The 18159-nt window shown below is 41.6% G+C and overlaps 1 protein-coding gene across 1 annotated transcript; it reads right to left on the bottom strand.

The window, feature by feature from the left end:
- Positions 1 to 2465: 2465 nt before the first annotated feature.
- On the bottom strand, positions 2466 to 17969 carry THBS1 (thrombospondin 1). The gene is made up of 22 exons (XM_035328045.1): positions 17874 to 17969; positions 17696 to 17778; positions 16732 to 17309; positions 16106 to 16181; positions 15652 to 15848; positions 15345 to 15470; positions 13788 to 13881; positions 12605 to 12778; positions 12062 to 12238; positions 11549 to 11722; positions 11243 to 11370; positions 10982 to 11134; positions 10277 to 10495; positions 9704 to 9811; positions 9163 to 9322; positions 8657 to 8775; positions 7218 to 7452; positions 6617 to 6844; positions 6212 to 6483; positions 5723 to 5820; positions 5480 to 5619; positions 2466 to 4788 (listed from the first exon to the last, which is right to left on the bottom strand). Exons 2-22 carry the CDS (start codon positions 17763 to 17765, stop codon positions 4781 to 4783), a joined length of 3534 nt encoding a protein of 1177 aa, XP_035183936.1. The 5' UTR covers positions 17766 to 17778; positions 17874 to 17969; the 3' UTR covers positions 2466 to 4780.
- Between the last annotated feature and the right edge of the window lie 190 nt (positions 17970 to 18159).

Raw genomic sequence — 18159 nt, 5'->3', positions numbered from 1 at the left:
AAGTCTGCTTAAATATTCATACATCTTTGTGCACCTGTTCTTCCTTTCTTGGAAGAGGTGAGGAAAAAGTGCTAGGTATCACCTTGTGGATATGTTAAGATGCTCTCTTCTAGAATCTCATCAATCCTTTCCAAAATGAATTTATGTTTAAAATCAACCAATTCCCATATTATAGCCTTCATTGCAAAATCAAAATGTTCTTTGTCAGTTGTTTCTTTGGGCAAGTACAGCCGCACCTTATCTTGTCTGTAGATCTGTTTCCTGTTGCATTCACACTCTCCAAGCAACAAGTGGGTAGACTTAACCTATGGATTAACACAAGACATGGTGTGACTTTTTTATTTTTAGGCATATATTGTTCCCAGTTCAGATAGTACAGATTTACACTACATAAATGCATGTAATAAATCAGTGTGAAATTTTGGCTTGGGCTCAGACAAGGTCATTGGGATTGCCTGCCAAGAGTTTCTTCCCCCACAACAGCATCAGTTGGGAACTGCGTACATTGCTGCGTACATCTCTCTTCTTTTGGGCCGATGCTGCTCTTTGGTGTATCTCACCTGTGTATGTGTGTTTGTTTGTTTTGTTTTGTTTCATTTCCAGTGCATGATGGCATCTCTTTTTAAAATTTGTGATAATATTGACTTACATCCTTATATGTCTGTTCACAGAACTGATTGGCTTTCTAAATCCAGGCTGTCTTTTATTTCCTGCAAGTACAGTGAAGAGATTTCTCCAGGTGGAAACTTTCTTTGTTTTTTTTTTTTATAGTTCTTTCACTTGGTGCACCTGGGAGGCAGAGCATTTGAGCACAGCAGGCCTGGGTTAGATCAGATAGCTTATGCTGACACTGCAGTTGCACAAGAAGCTACCTGTTCTCACTTCAGAGGAGTGAAGCAGATAATCCTGTCACTGTTGAGAGCAGAAGTTCATCAGCCACTTGTATTTTGGAAGCATCAGGTCAGGAGTTCATTGGCTTTTTTTCTTCTTGTTACCAGTGGGATAGAATAAGATGTACAAAACTGTACTCAATAGATCAGTGACAAAAACAGGGAAAAACTCATAGACCAGGACTTCTCATTCTCATGATCACAGTAAATGTGATATTTTTGCTCCAGTGACTAAAGAGTCACTGCCCTGTCAGCCCTGTTACATCCTATGAAATAGGCAGTTGGCAGCATGGGCTGAATTGCTGTTTGTTGTATAGATGCTCCCTTGCCTTTGGGTTAATATTGGGCCAGTTCTCCCCACCTTTTTAAACACAGGGCTTTTCTGTGTTCAGTGGAGCATGGCAGCCAGCCTCTGAGTAACTGCAACAGCCAAAACATTGTGTTGTGTGTGCAGACACGTTTGGCCAGCTGACACTGCTGAGAGCATGGAGTCACTCAGGTTTTTCTGCTTGTCATGTCTTGTGAACAAGCCAAAGGAAAGGAGCGTGGTGGTTCTACACTAAAATAGTGCTAGGTGGGAAGTGTTAGTTTCTTACATGCTCTAGGATATGTGAAGCTGAGTTGATGCAATGATGCTCATGGGCCAGGCATTGAGGAACTTGTGTTGCACATCTGAGGAGTTGGAGTGCTTTCAACAGCCTTCCTGTGCTGCACTGTGAAGCTATGAAGGACTTTAGTGTGTGCATATCCATGGTTTTGAAGATGAAGAGCAAGCTCCAGTTATAGTGTGCTATACAAAGCACCAAATACTCTAGGAAAGGAAAAATACCAGCAAGTAAAATTTAAGTCTCACTTCAGTCCCTAGGAAGCTATATGAGGGCAAGGTTGAAAGGAAAAAAATGTGTTTAAACAAATCAAGTCCAGGTCTATGCAGAATTTGCCTCAGGAAAATATGTAAAGATTAATTTTGTGCAGCTGCAAGACCCACTTACGTGGATATCAAGCACTTGGAATATGGTAGCTGGCTTTGCCAAAGAGCTCAAGACAAACTGCTGCTGTAAGTGAAGACTGAATAGCTGGTCTTACCCCTTGTTTAAGCGCTTTGTTCCAGCCGTTGGTACAGTGCCACATCATCGGCTTTTTGATTACACTAGCAGTCTCGGTCCAGAAGAGATATGAACAGATATCCATCTGCCTCTGTAGCTATTTATTCTGCCACCTCTTTTCCTATGAGAGAAAGAAAGATGAGGTAGGCTGGGCTGGAGGTGATTAAGATCTCTCAGAGATTTGTTTTCCATTGTGGCTTCATCAAGGGGACTGTGGCTGTGTCTACTTAGAGGAGTCCACAACACTGCCTTTAGCAACTGTCCCTGACAGCTAACTGTAAAAGAGCTGAGCCTTCAGGTGGTCAAGCTAGTACAGCTGGGGTGAAAGCTGATCTGTCTTCTTTAGTCATGTAAAGATTGGAGAGATGTCTTGCTTTGAAGGCTAACTTGACATAAGTAAGAAAACTATGTATTTCATATCAGTGGCCCACCTGTATTACAAAACATGAGTAACACTAGATGACAATTATAAATATAAGTGTCCATGTTGGTTTATTGTTCTTTGTACACAAGAAGCTTTATTGTACAACTTACACAATTTGAAAACGGTTAAAAATGTTTACAAAAAAGCATGTTCTTAGAAAATTACGCTAGCAAAAACATTGGGAGGGAAGCAAAAAATCTTCAGTGTGCAAACATTTTATAAAAATAGAAATACTAACTCTACAGGTAGCATTTCATGATAAATTATTTAAATAGCATATCTACACAATTATGTGATTAACTGTTACAAGGGCACTGAGAAAAATAATTTATAAAAATACAAGCAATGGTATACAAGATGACAGAAAAAATATAACATTAGAAATTGTATTTGACATGTTTTTCTGATGCCATTTCCTTACTGGGAATACACTTTTCTGCAAAGAAATTTTTGACTATGTACAGCATTAACTCTTCAGTACTACAGTAGCTTTAAAGTTTGTTAGACATTTGAACTCTGCTTAATCCAAAGGTTTTTCTCAGTCACACAATAATGAGGTAATATTTGTATGTAAAACTTCCACTGTATTAATTTCTTTTCCTTTTTTGAAAAGACAAGGAAATGTTATAGGCAAAGAATACTGCCCCTTCTATGGGGAAAAAGTCTATTAATATACATCAAGCCCTCTCCTTCCTCTGCAAGAAGTTCCTGAAATTCTATCCAGGCTGAGAGGATTGTTTTTTAGGAGCTGCACATTGATAGTTACAATAATTAGTGTGCAGCAGCACAAATAGCAAGACTAAATGGTTATTGACTGTAGTCATTGTGCCTCTTTCTGTAATCTCCTCAGGGCAGGTATTTTGCTTTTGTATCAGGCCTGCTGACTAGTGTTAGAGTACTGCAGATGTTTCACAGCACCCTGTAACTGCTAAGATGATAAACAGTACTTCAGCTCTAGCACGATGGATGTGACAGGAACTGTTCCCATCTGAAAGGGCTTGAGTTTTGACACAGCAGCACAGTTGCCTGCCAGGCTACCAACTGCCTTGCATAAAGAAAGGAAAAGCCAGCACTGAGCTCAGACTGAGAAAAACAAACATTCCATTCCCCACCCTGCCACTTTTCCCTGTGCCTCAAAGCCATTAGGGGAAAACTGCTTTTTGTAACAAATACATCACCATTATCTGCTCCAAACAAGATTTTGCTCAACTAAAACCCTTTAGTTTCAATATAGAGGAGAGTTAATAAATAATCTGTATTTACAATCTTACAGTTGTGAAGACTTGTAACAATGATTAGGTGGATAGTCTTGACGCATTTCTTGTTGTTTTAATCAATAATCCCTCAGTCATAATATTAAAGATAGGTAAAAATAAATATTCTACAATTTCAGTACTTTATCTACAGGCCCCCTCCCCTCCAAAGAAGGAAAGGGTTTAAAGCATCTATGGCATGTAGAAAAGGAATGTTTTCATTGCTATTGTTTTTTGTGCCTTTTTAACCATAAAATGTGAAGCACATGCTTGTTTCCTTAAGAACAGCACAGTGCTAGTTGAGATGATGGTGCTTTCTGGCACCATATCTGAAAAAAAAAAAAAAATTTAAAAAAGGTAAGAAAGATCTGCATCTAACCAGGAAAAAACAATCTTATTGTAAATCCCAGTTCTCCAGAAGCTCATGTGATCCAGTGTGCCAATTTGCATCCTCCTTCCCATCATGGAAATCACTTTTAAGATCTGTTTTGTCCTGTGTAATAGAGCAGCTGATCTAACCCACCCAAGCAAGATCAAGGGCTGTGTTTTCATCTGAAAGATGTAACATATACAAGGATAATCATTTCTGCAAATTACATAGATGTAAACCAAGGTAGCAGAGACCCCATTAAAAAACTCCACCCCCCATGAAGACTTGGAGAGTTTACCCTCCCACCCAAAGCCCCTTTCCCCCACACAATGAAAGGTCTTCAGTTTAAGTAGTCCACAGCACATCCAAAGATGTTTTTTTACAAAATGCTACTCCATGGGACCTCCAGTTAGAGAGGCAGTGACACTGCACTGTCATAAACAGCAAACAAATGTCTTTCCTACTGAAAGAAGTGTGCTTGTTCAGTGAAGACAATTCTCATTTGCAAGACACATTTGTTTCCTTCCATTTCAGCAGAGGTCAGATACCAAGTATGTTCTCACTTTCATTCTCTCAAAACCATTCTCTTGAGGCAGGTAATGTGTTTCGAGTCCACATTTACGCAGAAAGAAGAGAGGAAGGAGTAATATAATGGTCCCAGGATTTGTAAGGCTAAACGTTTCAGAAGGTGCAATACCAGCATTTTAAAATAGTCTCTGAATCCAATAACCTTAGGATTATGGATCTGTGAAAAAGAGAAGATTAAGACATTAAGTATGTCTGTATTATACATGATTAAGTGTAAGACAATAAATCCTAGGGATATTTGTGAAGAACATATTGAAAAGAATACTGAAAGTGCTTAGGTACTTTCTTGAAGTTTGACTTTAGTTCATGTAACATTGACTTTAGTCCATTATATAACAATTCCTGAAGTCAGTGTAAGTGCAGCTAAGGCACCTGGAACTAGTCACATGCACATTACCACTGAACTGCAAGAGCAGAAGGCTGCACATATTGTATTTCACTTGTTTTTATGCAAATCAGGTTTTTTCCCATGTTGTAGTTACACTCTTGCTAAAGTCAGTATTTTGCATTTTCACCTTTCACTTTGTCAGCTCGATTCATTTCGGTCAATGTTTTTAAAAGATTCCCATTCCAGGTATGAAACTGGGATTCCTGTTACTTTGAATGAGCAGGATATAAATATTCTTAAGATTTTATACATTCAAATTTTAACTGTGAAGATTTTAACTGAAGAGTTGAAGAAGTCTTCACATTTCTATCTGCAAAACTTACTTGAAACCAAGTCATGCAAGATCATGGGTGAACTTAACCCCTTATCTCTTATTTTTTGATCTATTCTCTCTTGAGAACGACTTTCTTGATAATCAGTTCATTTGTATAGGATCTCTTCAATACAAAGTCTTCCTTACCTCTGCATTCATATTTAAGATCTGAGAAGAACACCATTTCTTGAGAGAAGACAAATAATCCTAGCCGACCACCAGCATAAGTTTTGTCATAGATCGGTCCTGAGTCTGCCATGATTTTCTTCCCTTCATACATTACAACTCTACAAAGAGACAATAGTTTAGTCATCAACAAGATCAGGTTAGGCTTACTTCTGCAGAAATCCAGTTTCCTTGTGACAGTTACTTAAGATGGGTGATGCTTACCTGATATAGCCAGTCTTTGGTCTATGGCTAAGGCGCCATCTGTATGCAGTGAAGTCTTTCCAGCCTATGTGACGAGGGTCATGCCACAGAGTTCTCACCTACAAAATAGGATTTCAGTTAGCCAGAGGTCTGAGATACACATTTTGATGTGAAGGTGCCTTGACAGTAGTCTCTATGAGTAGCAAAGGCTTAAAGTAGTCAATAGGTTCTGTAATGGGGGTCATTTGAAATCACTTGTATTTAATTTCATATTTAGATATTTCAAAGTAAATCTACTCTAGTAGTCCAGAAACAGTTGATTCATTGCTGCTGGAAAGCTTAACTTTATCCATAATCATGCAAAAAGTTGCATAATTAATGTCATTGTATTGCCAAAATGTCTATCCCATTCTGAGCAGCATTTGCAGACCCCCTGAAAGGTGTCTAACTTCTTGGACGAACAGTGTGCTTTACAATACAAGGAAGTAAGTTTATCAGAATGCCTCTTACCTGGCCAGGAGTGTTTCCTGTATGCCACAGAGCATTACGAAGGTGTTCTCCTGGACCTGTGGTGGAATTCACAACTTTGATGGAGAGACCTGAATAGCCCTGAGCTTTGGTTGGTGTGGAGTCCCAGTAAGACTGGGTGATCTGCTTCCACATGACAACATAGAAACGACTGCTAGATTGGTAGCCAAATACAAAGCCAGCATAATCATCATCCCTTTCTGTATTGATGAAGAAGGTGCCACTGAAGTCCACAGCATTGAATTCATCAAAACCTACATGGGCATTAAGGGAAAAAGTCTGAGGTTCTGCTTTTTTGCAACTGGTAAGCTTCTTAATAGCTTCTCAGTTTTGTCTTCACCACTCCCCCTCCCTGCCCCGTGTAATGCCTGTAAGAGTTCTCCTTACCAACTGCAAGGCCAGGGTCACAGTTGACTGTTTGAACCAGCTCTTTACCCTGGTGACGCACAACCCAGTTTGGATCATTTTGGGATGTTCCTTTGGGATCCAGGGGAATCATCTGAAACCTTCGGAAATCAGTCTCACTAATGTCCACATTTTCAGGGCAGATGTCATCAATGTCTGGCACACTGTCTTGGTCAAAGTCATCTTTGCAAGCATCTCCACGTCCATCACCTGCAGGATGCAAGCAATTTCACTATGACTGATTCTGAGCAATCAGGCATTTGTTGTTTGCTACCATAGTTTTTTTTTTTTCCCTCAAATCTTGCAACTTGGAGTTAAAAGCTTCACTGCAAAGCTCTGATTGCCCAGGTATCGCTGGCAGACTACAGAAACCATAACAGTTACTTTCACTCCAGCCTGATACTTCATGCACTTGGCAATAAATTGGATATTTAATCATTTTATTCCTGACTCCTAAGGAGCACTATAATATCACGCAGACAGGCTTTTACTTGGAAAGTCTGTCCAACCTTAAATAGCATGAAAAAGATATGAACTGTTGGAAGATAGCCTTAAAATGTTACTATGGTAGTGGGCATCTTACCATCAGAATCAGCTTGATCTGGGTTGGCAACCAGTCTGCAGTTATCTTTGTCATCAGGAATACCATCGTTGTCATCATCATGGTCACAGGCATCACCTTTTCCATCCTTGTCATGGTCAGCTTGATTGGCGTTGGGCACGTAGGGACAGTTATCAAGATTATTTTGATGGCCATCTTCATCTATGTCCTGGTTGTTGTCACACTCATCACCTATGCGGTCAGAATCAGCGTCTTCCTAATAGTAGGAAAACAATAAGGAACATTTTTAAGCCACTTAAGAAGTGGGAGCCTTAATAGCTACAATTAATTGGGATCTCTGCTTTAAGAGATAAGATGATTGCAGTAAGGTATTAGAGATGTATTCAAAGTTAATGTTAAGAGACATTGCCTGTAAATTGTGGAGAAGTAGAAAGGATCTTCATCCACTTTTCACCCTAAGGTGGGAAAGCAGTTAAGTGAATGACAAATTTAAAAGATTTTGTAGTCTCAGTTTAAATCCTTCAAGTAAGACTGCTTTTAGGCTACAGACAATACTGAACTAGATTTCACTGATTTGCAACACCCTCCAACCTTTCAATCATTCCAGTTATTTCCCTAAAGCTATTAATCTTTAAGCCTTGTAATTGACAGGACAGCACAAGCCTTATCCACTTGTCTTCAACTGTTTTTCAACCAGTACATTGTGTGAGAGGCTGGATTCCCCTTAAATTTTACAAAGGGGAACTTAAAGTGTCATTTACTCTTTCCCTAGAGAAAAGCAAGCTATATTGCTTTCACCTTACTGGTGGAAAACAATCCTTTGAAATTTAACTGTTTTGGACTTAGAGTAACTTTGTGTTTAAGCAAAATGCAAAGCAGCATTTAACTCTGGTATGATCAGGTCATAATATTAACCTCCTCTAACATTTTATAATATATAATACACCCTGCAAGCCCTAAAATCATGCTTAAGGCTTTTGGCTATTGCTTCTATCCTAGGAAGACTGGAACCAGACTTTAGAGCAAGCAAGCTTTGCAATCCATTACTAGGTTGATAAGATCTTGACTAGCTATAAGAATTTCTGTAGAATTAGCAACCCACATGTGTCATAGACTACATATACAATAAGGTAATGAAGAGGATGGTCACTACCCTTCTGTATTTCATAAAATGCTCCCAGGTACTTTATATACTTACAGTGAGGATTCACTACAACTGACAAACCTAAGAGGTATTTACAAAAGCAGTAGATGCAGTAGTCCCATGAATCCTCTCTGGAATTACTTTTTTGAAAATATACTGCTGTTTGAACAGTGAAGAAATGCTATTTGATAAAGGCACCATTTGGCAAATTAGTAAGAGTGTCAGAAATTAAGTTTAAGCTGTACTTTGCTGTTCAAATGTGCTACAATACACAGGATACTATACCAGTGTTCTACTTATAATTCAAATCCTCTACCTGGTCAGGATTATGTTCCAGTGGACAGTTATCACACTGATCTCCAACACCATCCAAGTCTGTATCCCTCTGGTCTACATTGTAGACATATTGGCAATTGTCCCTTTCATTGAGGACCCCTGCAAAATTAAGATGAGTTTGTGAATGCAAGTCAGAGTGTTTAAATGCTGCAAAGGACTATACAAAGCTACATGCTTCCCAATTATTCCTGATTAATTTTTCAAAAGCATTTGAACACTTCGAAACCTGACTTCATTAGCTATGCCACATGTTTGTTATTACTCCTTGTAGTAGAGCTAAAATTTAACTGTGCCAAAATGCATACATTTCAAAGTGAATTTCCATTAGCTGTAAGCATTACTTTAATAGTCTTTATATCCTGAAACCACCACAGATGAGCGCTTGTGTGTTCACATAAATTTCTAGTAATAAATCAGTGGTACATCAGGTACATTTGATCAATCTGTGATTAAAAAATGGGGTGAAGGTGTTTAGAGGACACCTACCATCTCCATCAATATCCACTGCACATGCATCTCCCTCTCCGTTGTTGTCAGTGTCAATCTGATCAGGGTTGTGATTGTAGGGGCAGTTATCACAACGGTCACCAACATCATCCCTGTCATAGTCATACTGCTGTGGGTTGTAGATGAATGGACAGTTGTCCTGCAAGAAAGAGAAGTCAAGCTTTAAGAAGTGTTGCTTTAAAAAGTGTCAAGTGAAAGCTTTAATCAGATTCTGATTACACTGCTATATGAATGAAGGAACAAAAAGGCAGGAAAACAGAACTTGCATGCTTCCATCTCAGAACTCTGCACTGCTTGCATAAGCATGGGAATGGCTGAATAGTAATGAAGATTGACTTCCCAAAGCTCAGCCCAGCTGCAGAAGGTCTGTCTGTATAGTTATGCAAATCTAAAGGTTTCTGGGATTGCTGTCAGTGGCAATGGTCCCCTCCTAAGATTAAGGAGAGAAGGTAAACCCCAGCCTTAAGAAGGGGAACAGGAGAGCTACATTCTCAAAGGCTGTTCTTTTGCATTGGCTTACCCGGTCATCAGGAATACCATCGTCATCATCATCATTGTCACAAGCATCACCAATTCCATCTTTATCATAGTCTTCCTGCCCAGAGTTGGGGAGATTAGGGCAGTTATCCTATAAAGGATAGAAGTACAGATGTATTTACTTTTGGCATGATTACAATAGGGATTTTAGCTGGTAAAACAGCCATTAGGCAAAATCATAACCAGGTTAATATTAATCATACTGTAATTCTCTTGATTTTAGGTAGTCATATTATAAGCAAATCTTTGAAAGCTATAGCCCAAATAATTTTTAAATGAAAGATTCGGCTGCTTTTGAGATTCTTACCATCCTGTACTTCTCCTGAAAACAAATGCTTGTCAGAGCAAAGCTGATATAGGTGTAGTCTAAACTAGATTTCTCCTAAATGTTTGTTAGGAAAATGTTTGTTAGTGTTCTAGAAGACTTTTCCCCCCTCTATGCTGTAAGGAATGTTTAAGGCAACACTAAAGGCCTCCTAACAATACCAGTGATAGAGAGGGATATTTTATAGTTTTTATACAGAGGGTAGTTTAATAGCTACATAGATAAACTTACTTTTTTACAGTGGTAAGTGGCATTAGCCACACAGACAAGATTCTCATTTGGCCATCCATCCAAGTCCGTATCTTCTCCACAGATTATGCCATTGCCAGCATAGCCTGGTTTACATTCACAGCGATACATTGGGTCACTGAAGTGGCCAAGGTAGTTACATTTGGCATTCTTGTTGCAATCATGTGTTCCATCTGTGCATGGGTTCCTTGGTTTGCAGACCTAGAGGACCACACAGAAATTAAATCCACTGAAAGTGTACTTTTATCCCTCCTTTTCCCCCAGATTCTGACAAGGCATAAAGAAAACATGCCTGTTTTGAACAATGGTATCTCAATCGAAAAATAAAAGCTTCTTATATTACTTCCTATCTACTCCCTAAATCCAATAGCTGTCTTAGCACTGATTATTTTTCTTCTTAAAATATCTTTTCAGATGGAACCAAACACTAAAAGATCTTTAAGGTACATGCTGTTGGATCGTAAGTGCATACTTATGCAATTGCTCTCCTAAAATTACATGCAACATTAAAACCCTCCGTAGCTGGAGAGGACTTTAAAAAAAGTCATTTTGAACTTCAACTAAAATTGCTTAATGCTTCTCTTGTTCTGAATCACATACTACAAAGTCTTTCTTCCCTGAAATGCTTAGCTGCTTTCTGCTACATAGAAGCCTTGAGCTTTTGTAAGCCAGAAGAGTTGAAAATACCTGTTTGTTTGCCATTGCATCCTCAACACTGCGACCAAATGGCTGTGTCCCGGTGAAACGTGGTGGACAAGGTAGACAGTTGTACCCAGGTTCAGTATTCTCACACCTGTGCACTCCATTGAAGACAAAGCAGGCATCAGGAACCTCCTTGCACTTTAATGCAAGAGTGAGACAGGAAAACAGTTAATGTTTTTAATGTACTGGTAGTTTTCTTATTTTCTTCTGTTCCCTTTCAAGTTCAAAAAACTATTGTCTTCCTACCTCATCAATATCTTGGCAGTGGATACCATCACCATGGTAGCCAGCAGGACAGGCACCACACTTCCAGGAACCATCAGGTGAGCTGGTACATGTAGTTCCAGCAAAGCAGGGATTAGACAGACACCCATCTGAGAAACAAGTGAAAGTTAAGATTAGAGACTCTTATCATGCTACTATAACACTGTCTTGCCAATATGCCAGTTTAAAGTTATAGCACTTGAGTTTTACAGGCTTTGGCATACTTTTTAAACAGCACTGTCAAGACTGACTACAGCCTTCAGATGTTTATGGGAAAGGGATACTCACCAATTGGACAGTCCTGTTTGTTGCAAACCTGAGTTCCTCTAGCTTCACCTACACAGGTCTTCCCACCATACTGAGGCTCAGGATTATTGCAGAGACGGCTGCGTTTTTGAAGTCCTCCTCCACATGTCACTGTGCAAGCATCCCATGGAGACCATGGTCCCCAGTTGCCATTAACTGAAGGGAAAGAGAAGTTGACACATAGCTTTAAGTTCAGTGGAAGCTACCAGGTTCAAACTAAGGACTAGACTTCTGTAGGGAGAGCACTTTAGACAAAAGTCAGAGAAGCAGCCTTAATTAATAGGCTCCATGGAAGAGTCAGACCACAACTACCATAGAAAACAATTTAGCTTTGTCCAAATCTAACCTGTAAAGTTTTACCTAGCCTACATCTAATTTTAAGGAGAAAGTATTGCTAAAAATACATTATATAACAATTTTATACTTCAGAAGTTCACTGTTTAACCTAATAACTAGTAATACCTAATAACTAGTAATTAGCAACTGTACACTTACTTGGGCAAGGATCTTTCTGGCAGGACTTCGTTTCTCTTGCCTCACCCTCACAAGGTTTGCCATTCAGCTGTGGTACTGGGGAGTTGCAGAGACGAATTCTAGTGATCATGCCCATGCCGCAAGTGACAGAACATGATGACCATGGTGACCAGTGGCTCCAGCCACCATCCTGTTTAACTACAAACAAGATGTCTATTAGACTTTTCAAAGAAGAGATTTAAGAGATTAACTGCACAGCACTTAAAACACAGCTAGTACCTGAATTTGTACCAATGACTCTTTATATATTGGAGAGCCTTAACACCAGAGATAAAGCTATTTTATTGCTAGGGGAAGTGCACACCTAAACTGGCATCAGTTTTTAATCTGGGAAGCCATACCCAAAAATGTTTATTTAACGCATCAGCTATCTCCTCCACTTGATTACTATTAGTCCTTAAAGCTAGAAGCCAATGCTCCATCCCTGTGATAGAGCAACAGGATTGCTGTTAGTCCTAAGCCAATAAAAGCAGCCTGTATCTTATTACCAGATTAAGTACTTACATCTCTTATCACACTCCTGAAGGTGGCAAGTCCGAGTCTGTACAGAAGACCCTTCACAGCGGTTATTGAGACTGTCACAGGAACGCCCTCTCTGCTGGATCCCATTCCCACAGGTCACCGAACATGAAGTCCATTCAGACCAAGGAGACCATCCATCATCTGCATAGTCGCTAGCTGTAAAGGGGCACAGCTCTGTTATAGCCCTGAATCAGACTTCAAGTATGTTTCCCATAGTCCCCCCACTTTTTTCTTACAAATACAAAACTGCCCTCAAGATCTACATACATCTTCCTTCCCTGTACAAGATGAATGTTTCAGGTCTTACATGCATCACCTAAGTATTTCAGATGACTTTTCTGAACTCATCATTATGTAAGGTACACAGGCTAGTCACCAATACTAGTTCAGTCAGTTCTGCAAAGTTTTTTGCTAAGATCAAGTTCAATGAGCAGTTTTGTTTGCTAGAGAGAAATCTAGCCATAGCAGCAGAGGCCAATTGTATACAAGCTTCATCTAATTCATCTAAAGAAACTGAGCATTACAGTTCCTTATTAAAAAGCACTTAAGAAGCTTCTAGATAGAAGCTGTCTAGAAACCCCTTTAAACATTTTTATGATTATGCTTGATTCATAGCTACTTTGCAGATATGGAAAGACAGTGTTACTTGGAATAAATTTTAACTTGCTGAGATGTGGAATAGCATACACTACTAAAAGGTATTCCGTAGTGACTACATCCATAGTGACTACAAGACACTGAAGCTGTCTAAATATACCTCAGAAGCATGTTCTGCCTGCATTGTTTTGATGTTTTATATTTTTTTTTTTATTTCAGATCTCCATTAGATCAGCATGATTAAGAGTAGTCAAATGTATCCCCAGATCCCTCTCTCTACATAAGGACAGGATTATCTAAAACCTGTCCAAGATGTTGAGATGTTGTAATCTTAATAGGACAATAGTGATTCCTTAGGTAAGTGGCAATTAGAAATAGCCCATATTGTAGAAACCTGCTATATTCTTTCAGTAGAAGATAGTAATTCGAGTTTCAAATCAAAGATGCATCATGTTAACCTTACTCCAGTAGTGTAAGGTTATATCCAGTTGTAGTATACATCAGAGAAGCGCTAGTCTAGCAAGACAGAACAAACTGCTGTACAAATGTGAAGGTATTAAGTACTTACGCCAGCATCGGGGGCAGCATTCCCCATCAGGCACAGTGGCATTGGAACAAGGCATGAGAGGGCAAGACACTTTGCGGCATATAGTGGCAGAGTTCTGTAAAGAATTGAGAATCACAATAAGCAAAATAAACTTAACTCTGGAGTCTGAACTTGGAGCTGAAAAGGTCAAGTAATAAAGAAGTCTTTTCTGCAGCACTTAAAACAGAAACCCTTGTATTTAGAGCTGATACCTGGGACTACTCATGGATTGTATTGTTAGTCAAACTTCATCCTATCCTCACTCTGCCTCCACAGTATTTAATTATTTTTCAGTCAAGAGAGGAAAATATTCTTGATCTTCTGCAAAAAGAAATAACTACCAGAAACTAGCAAAAGGACTACCACATGATACCCCAAGCATAAGGTCAAGGGAAAGACTTCAAGGGAAAGAACCAAGAAGCCAGCTTTCTCTTCTCTTAAGATGGCTTTAAGCTGATTATATGGTGAAGATAAAATGAGTTTAGTGGATGTGGCCAGGGCACCATAAAATCCATAACTTATACTTAAAGGTCTTTGATCTTTAAGCCAAGCAGACCAGATAAAAGCCGCCCACCTCCAGCCTGAATGAGAGCTCAAGTGTAGCCTGTAGTTTTGCTTCTTGAAGGTAGTAGCTTGGTCAGAAGAATGCCCTCATGATTGCCATTTTAATCCCTCTGTTTCCCCGTGCAAATGACTATATTAAGGCAATTGCAGCCAACATCGAATAAGAGGGTTGGTAGGAAGGAAACTGGCAGTGGCAGAAATCACAGTAACATTTGCTGAATATAAAGCAAAGAGATAAAGACCTATAGAAGCAGATGCAGAACTTTGTGAGATGCCCTGGACTGCGTATCTACAAATTATCAGCCTTTAGTTTCTAAAAAAGATCAGGAAAGTTAACCCGCTCTTTGGTTTACTGATACTCCAAAATTCTTTTAAGACCTTAGGAGGAAATTCTTCACTCAGAGGGTGGTGAGGCACTGGGATATTGTCCAGAGAAGTTGTGCATGCCCCATTGCTGTGGGTGTTCAAGGCCAGGTTGGATGAGGCCCTTGGCAACCTGGTCTATTGGGTAGCATCCTTGCCAATGGCAGGGGGGTGGAACTGGATGTTTTTTAAGGTCTCTTCCAACATGAGCTGTTCTATGATTTTATGATGACAGAATATGGATTCAGAGTATTTCAGGGAGGAAAGCTAGTAGTACATTAGGTATGCTCTTTCTGTTGTTGCTGGCTTTTAAATTTATGCATGTATTATGTAAAGAGCAGAGACACCCCAAATTATGGTATTTAATGTGTGTTAACTTCTCTATCAGTGATTTTTGTATAATTCTAAAATACTGCTGCAGTAACACTATATGAAAACTACATTTATACCTGAAATAAAGTAGGATGAAACAAGCTGAACAGTTCTCTAGGTATGATAGTACATCCAGTTCTGTGTAGGATTTGCTCTTTCAAACAGAAAGATATTTAGAATTCTGATAGCTTCGTGTCATGAATCTGTATGTAGAGAATTTATGAATGCAAGGAATTTTACCTGGCAAGTACATTCAGTACAGCTGTCAATAGTCCACTCTTCCTTATTTTTGTGCAAGATCCCATTATGAATGCATACTCCAGGAGTAATCTGGACCACTTTGGCAATCAGCTCATTTTCTTCAGTCTTAAGGGGGGCAGGGGAAAGAAGCAGAGAAGATAGTTAGAAGTTAATACAGAAGACACCCCTTTCCACAGAAGTTATAGCTAGAATGTTATTACTTTTTATCTGAGCTCAAAGGACAAGTTACAATTCATTAATAAATTAAAAGTTAATGAAAGGCACTGTGATTTTAACCAGTACTCACCACTTTGCGAACTCTGTCTTGAAGCGTTGTAACCATGGACCGTAACCCTTGCAGTTCCACAAACATATTGGTTAGTTCATCGCAGGAAAAGCCACAGACAGCTTGGATGTCCTTTGTTTTATGGCCAATGTAATTAGTGCGGATAGCTGGGCTGGAACCATTCATGGGGTTGTCCAAAGTAATGATTGCACTAGTGGCTAAGAGTCAAAGCAAGTAAAGTTTATGTAAATCAAGTGTACTTTTTTTAATCACATGCATTTATCATTCCAGTGTAGCACCTGTTAAATAGCTGCCACCAGATTCATTAGGGTGTCTCCAAAAAATAATCTTATTTCTTATGCAATGTGGATTTGCATGTCAGCATACTTCTGAGTTCTGTTTCAACTTGTCTTTCTAATGCACTGTGGAATCTTATATTTAATAGGTCATTGGATTTAGAAGATTGCCGACTTACAGCTGGAGCAGCCTTTGTTCCTCAGGATAGTTTCCAGAGTTGTTCCAAACACAAACCGCACATTCTGCAGCAGTCCCTGTGGACAGAGGAAGAATTACAGCTACTTGCAGCAACTGCAAAGGAAAGGAGTGCAACTTGCACAGTAAGAGCTTGTAGACATTTAAGGTCACTTAAGTTCAGTAAGAGTAATTTCACAAGACAGATGGCAAGGTGAAACAAATTACCTTATTCTCCTGAATGAGTACAAGCCCCGCTTCCTAACATTCTCATCCCTGACCACAAAGACCTGGCAATTTTTCAGGCAGGAAGAAATAAAGCATCAATCTCTGAATCTTTTGTAAGTTGAGCACTCAAGCTACAACTACCTGTTCAGAAGCTTCAGGTTCTACTTACTGCTACAGAGAGTTCTGAGAGTTCTAGCTCCACAAATCTAATGCTTCACCCTTCAAATTCAATTGCTACAGCTTAGTAATTCTAGAGGCAGTACAGATCAGATGTACAGAAGCAGAGTTGTTCTTCCCTATTTCCTACATCTCTCTAGCTGAGAAGGCTGGTTGAGTAGCTAATGCACCTTCAAGGCAGGTGACTGAAGATAAGTAGGCAAAAAACGCAAGTAAAAGCCTTACCTGGAAATTGTCGTTGACTCCCCCTTTAGCAATACGGAGCCTGGCACTGCTGGCCAGGTCCCTCGTGAAGATGTTTTGGATGGGAATGTCCAGTTCAGCATTCTCCATTTTCTCACACCCCACATAAAGCTGAGCCCGGTCTTCCTGCACAAACAGGGTGATGTTCTTCCAGTGTCCTGTAGCCAGCAAGGCATCCTCTACAGACACCAGTTGCTGTTTGCCATCTCCAGAGAGGCTCAGGTCCAGGGTGCCTGCCTTGCCGTTTGAAACTAGGCTGAAGACATGACCAGAGCCATCCTTCTGTTCCACAGCCAACAGCGTGCCTCTGCTTTTCTTGGCTTGCCGGAGAGTGGCCAGAAGGATGAAGCCCTTCTCGGCATGGATGGCATCTAGCAAGTCTTGGAACTTGGAGTCAGGGACAGCAGGGATGCGACTGGCATCTTCGATACGGTAAGCAGGGCTGGAGGACTCTGGCCCCTTCACCAGGTGCACCCCGGGCGCCCGGCGCCCAGCTCCCTTGCGAATGAAGCCGATGAGTTCAAAGAGATCGAAGACGCTGTTATCATCGCCCCTGGACTCTGCGGAGAGATCAGAGCAAGCACCGTAAGGCACGGGTAAGCAGAGGCTGAGCGACCGCGCATCCCCCTCGGCTGGCGGAGCGGTGCGGGATCCGCACGGTGCCTCGCGTTAGCGCACGGAGCGGAGCCCTGACGGCACGGAGCCCCCCGGAGCGCACGCGTCCCCGTGACAGAGCCCGCAGGCACGGAGCGCCAGGTTCCGCCCGCTACCCGCCGGGCTCCAGCAGCGGGGAAGGACCGAGCACGGGGCCGCCGCCAGGTGAGACCGCTCGGGCAGGGCGCTGGGAGCGGGGCAGCGCCCTCCCTGCTGCCCGCGGCTCCCCGACCAGCCGCCCGCTCCCCCCGCTGATACCCACCCGGCGCGTCCCTCCCCGCCGGGACCTCACCTGCCGTGCGCCGGGCCTCCGAGCCGCCGGTCAGGAGGAGGAGGAGGACGAGGAGCGCCGCCGGCCCCATGGCGAAGCTCTGCCTGCGGGGGACGGCAAAGGGAGACGGTCACCGGGCGCTCACCGACGGCCGCGAGGCAGGTGCCGCGGGCACGGCGGGAGCCGCCTCAGCGCTTACCTGCGGGGGTGCAGCGCTTCGCTGTGCTCTGCTCTCCTTCCCTCCGCTTTCCCTGCGGGCGGGCTCGCACCGAGCGCGGCGGGGGACGGCGGGTGAGCGGCGCGTGCTGCGAGCCGTGCGCGCCGTGCGGGTGCCGCTGCCGGGAGCAGTGCGGGCGCCGTGCGCCGCGCGCGCCTTTAAAGGGCCGCCCGCATTCCTGGGCGCGCGGCGGGCCAATCAGCGCCGCCGGGGCAGGAAGCGGGAGGCGTGCGCCGGGCGCGCAGCGACCGGGGACGGAGCAACGGCG

This window comes from Oxyura jamaicensis, chromosome 5 (assembly GCF_011077185.1).
Source record: "Oxyura jamaicensis isolate SHBP4307 breed ruddy duck chromosome 5, BPBGC_Ojam_1.0, whole genome shotgun sequence".
Taxonomy (NCBI): Eukaryota; Metazoa; Chordata; class Aves; order Anseriformes; family Anatidae; genus Oxyura; species Oxyura jamaicensis.
The sequence above is the reverse complement of the archived record's forward strand: the minus strand, read 5'-3'. Positions and strand labels throughout refer to the sequence as shown.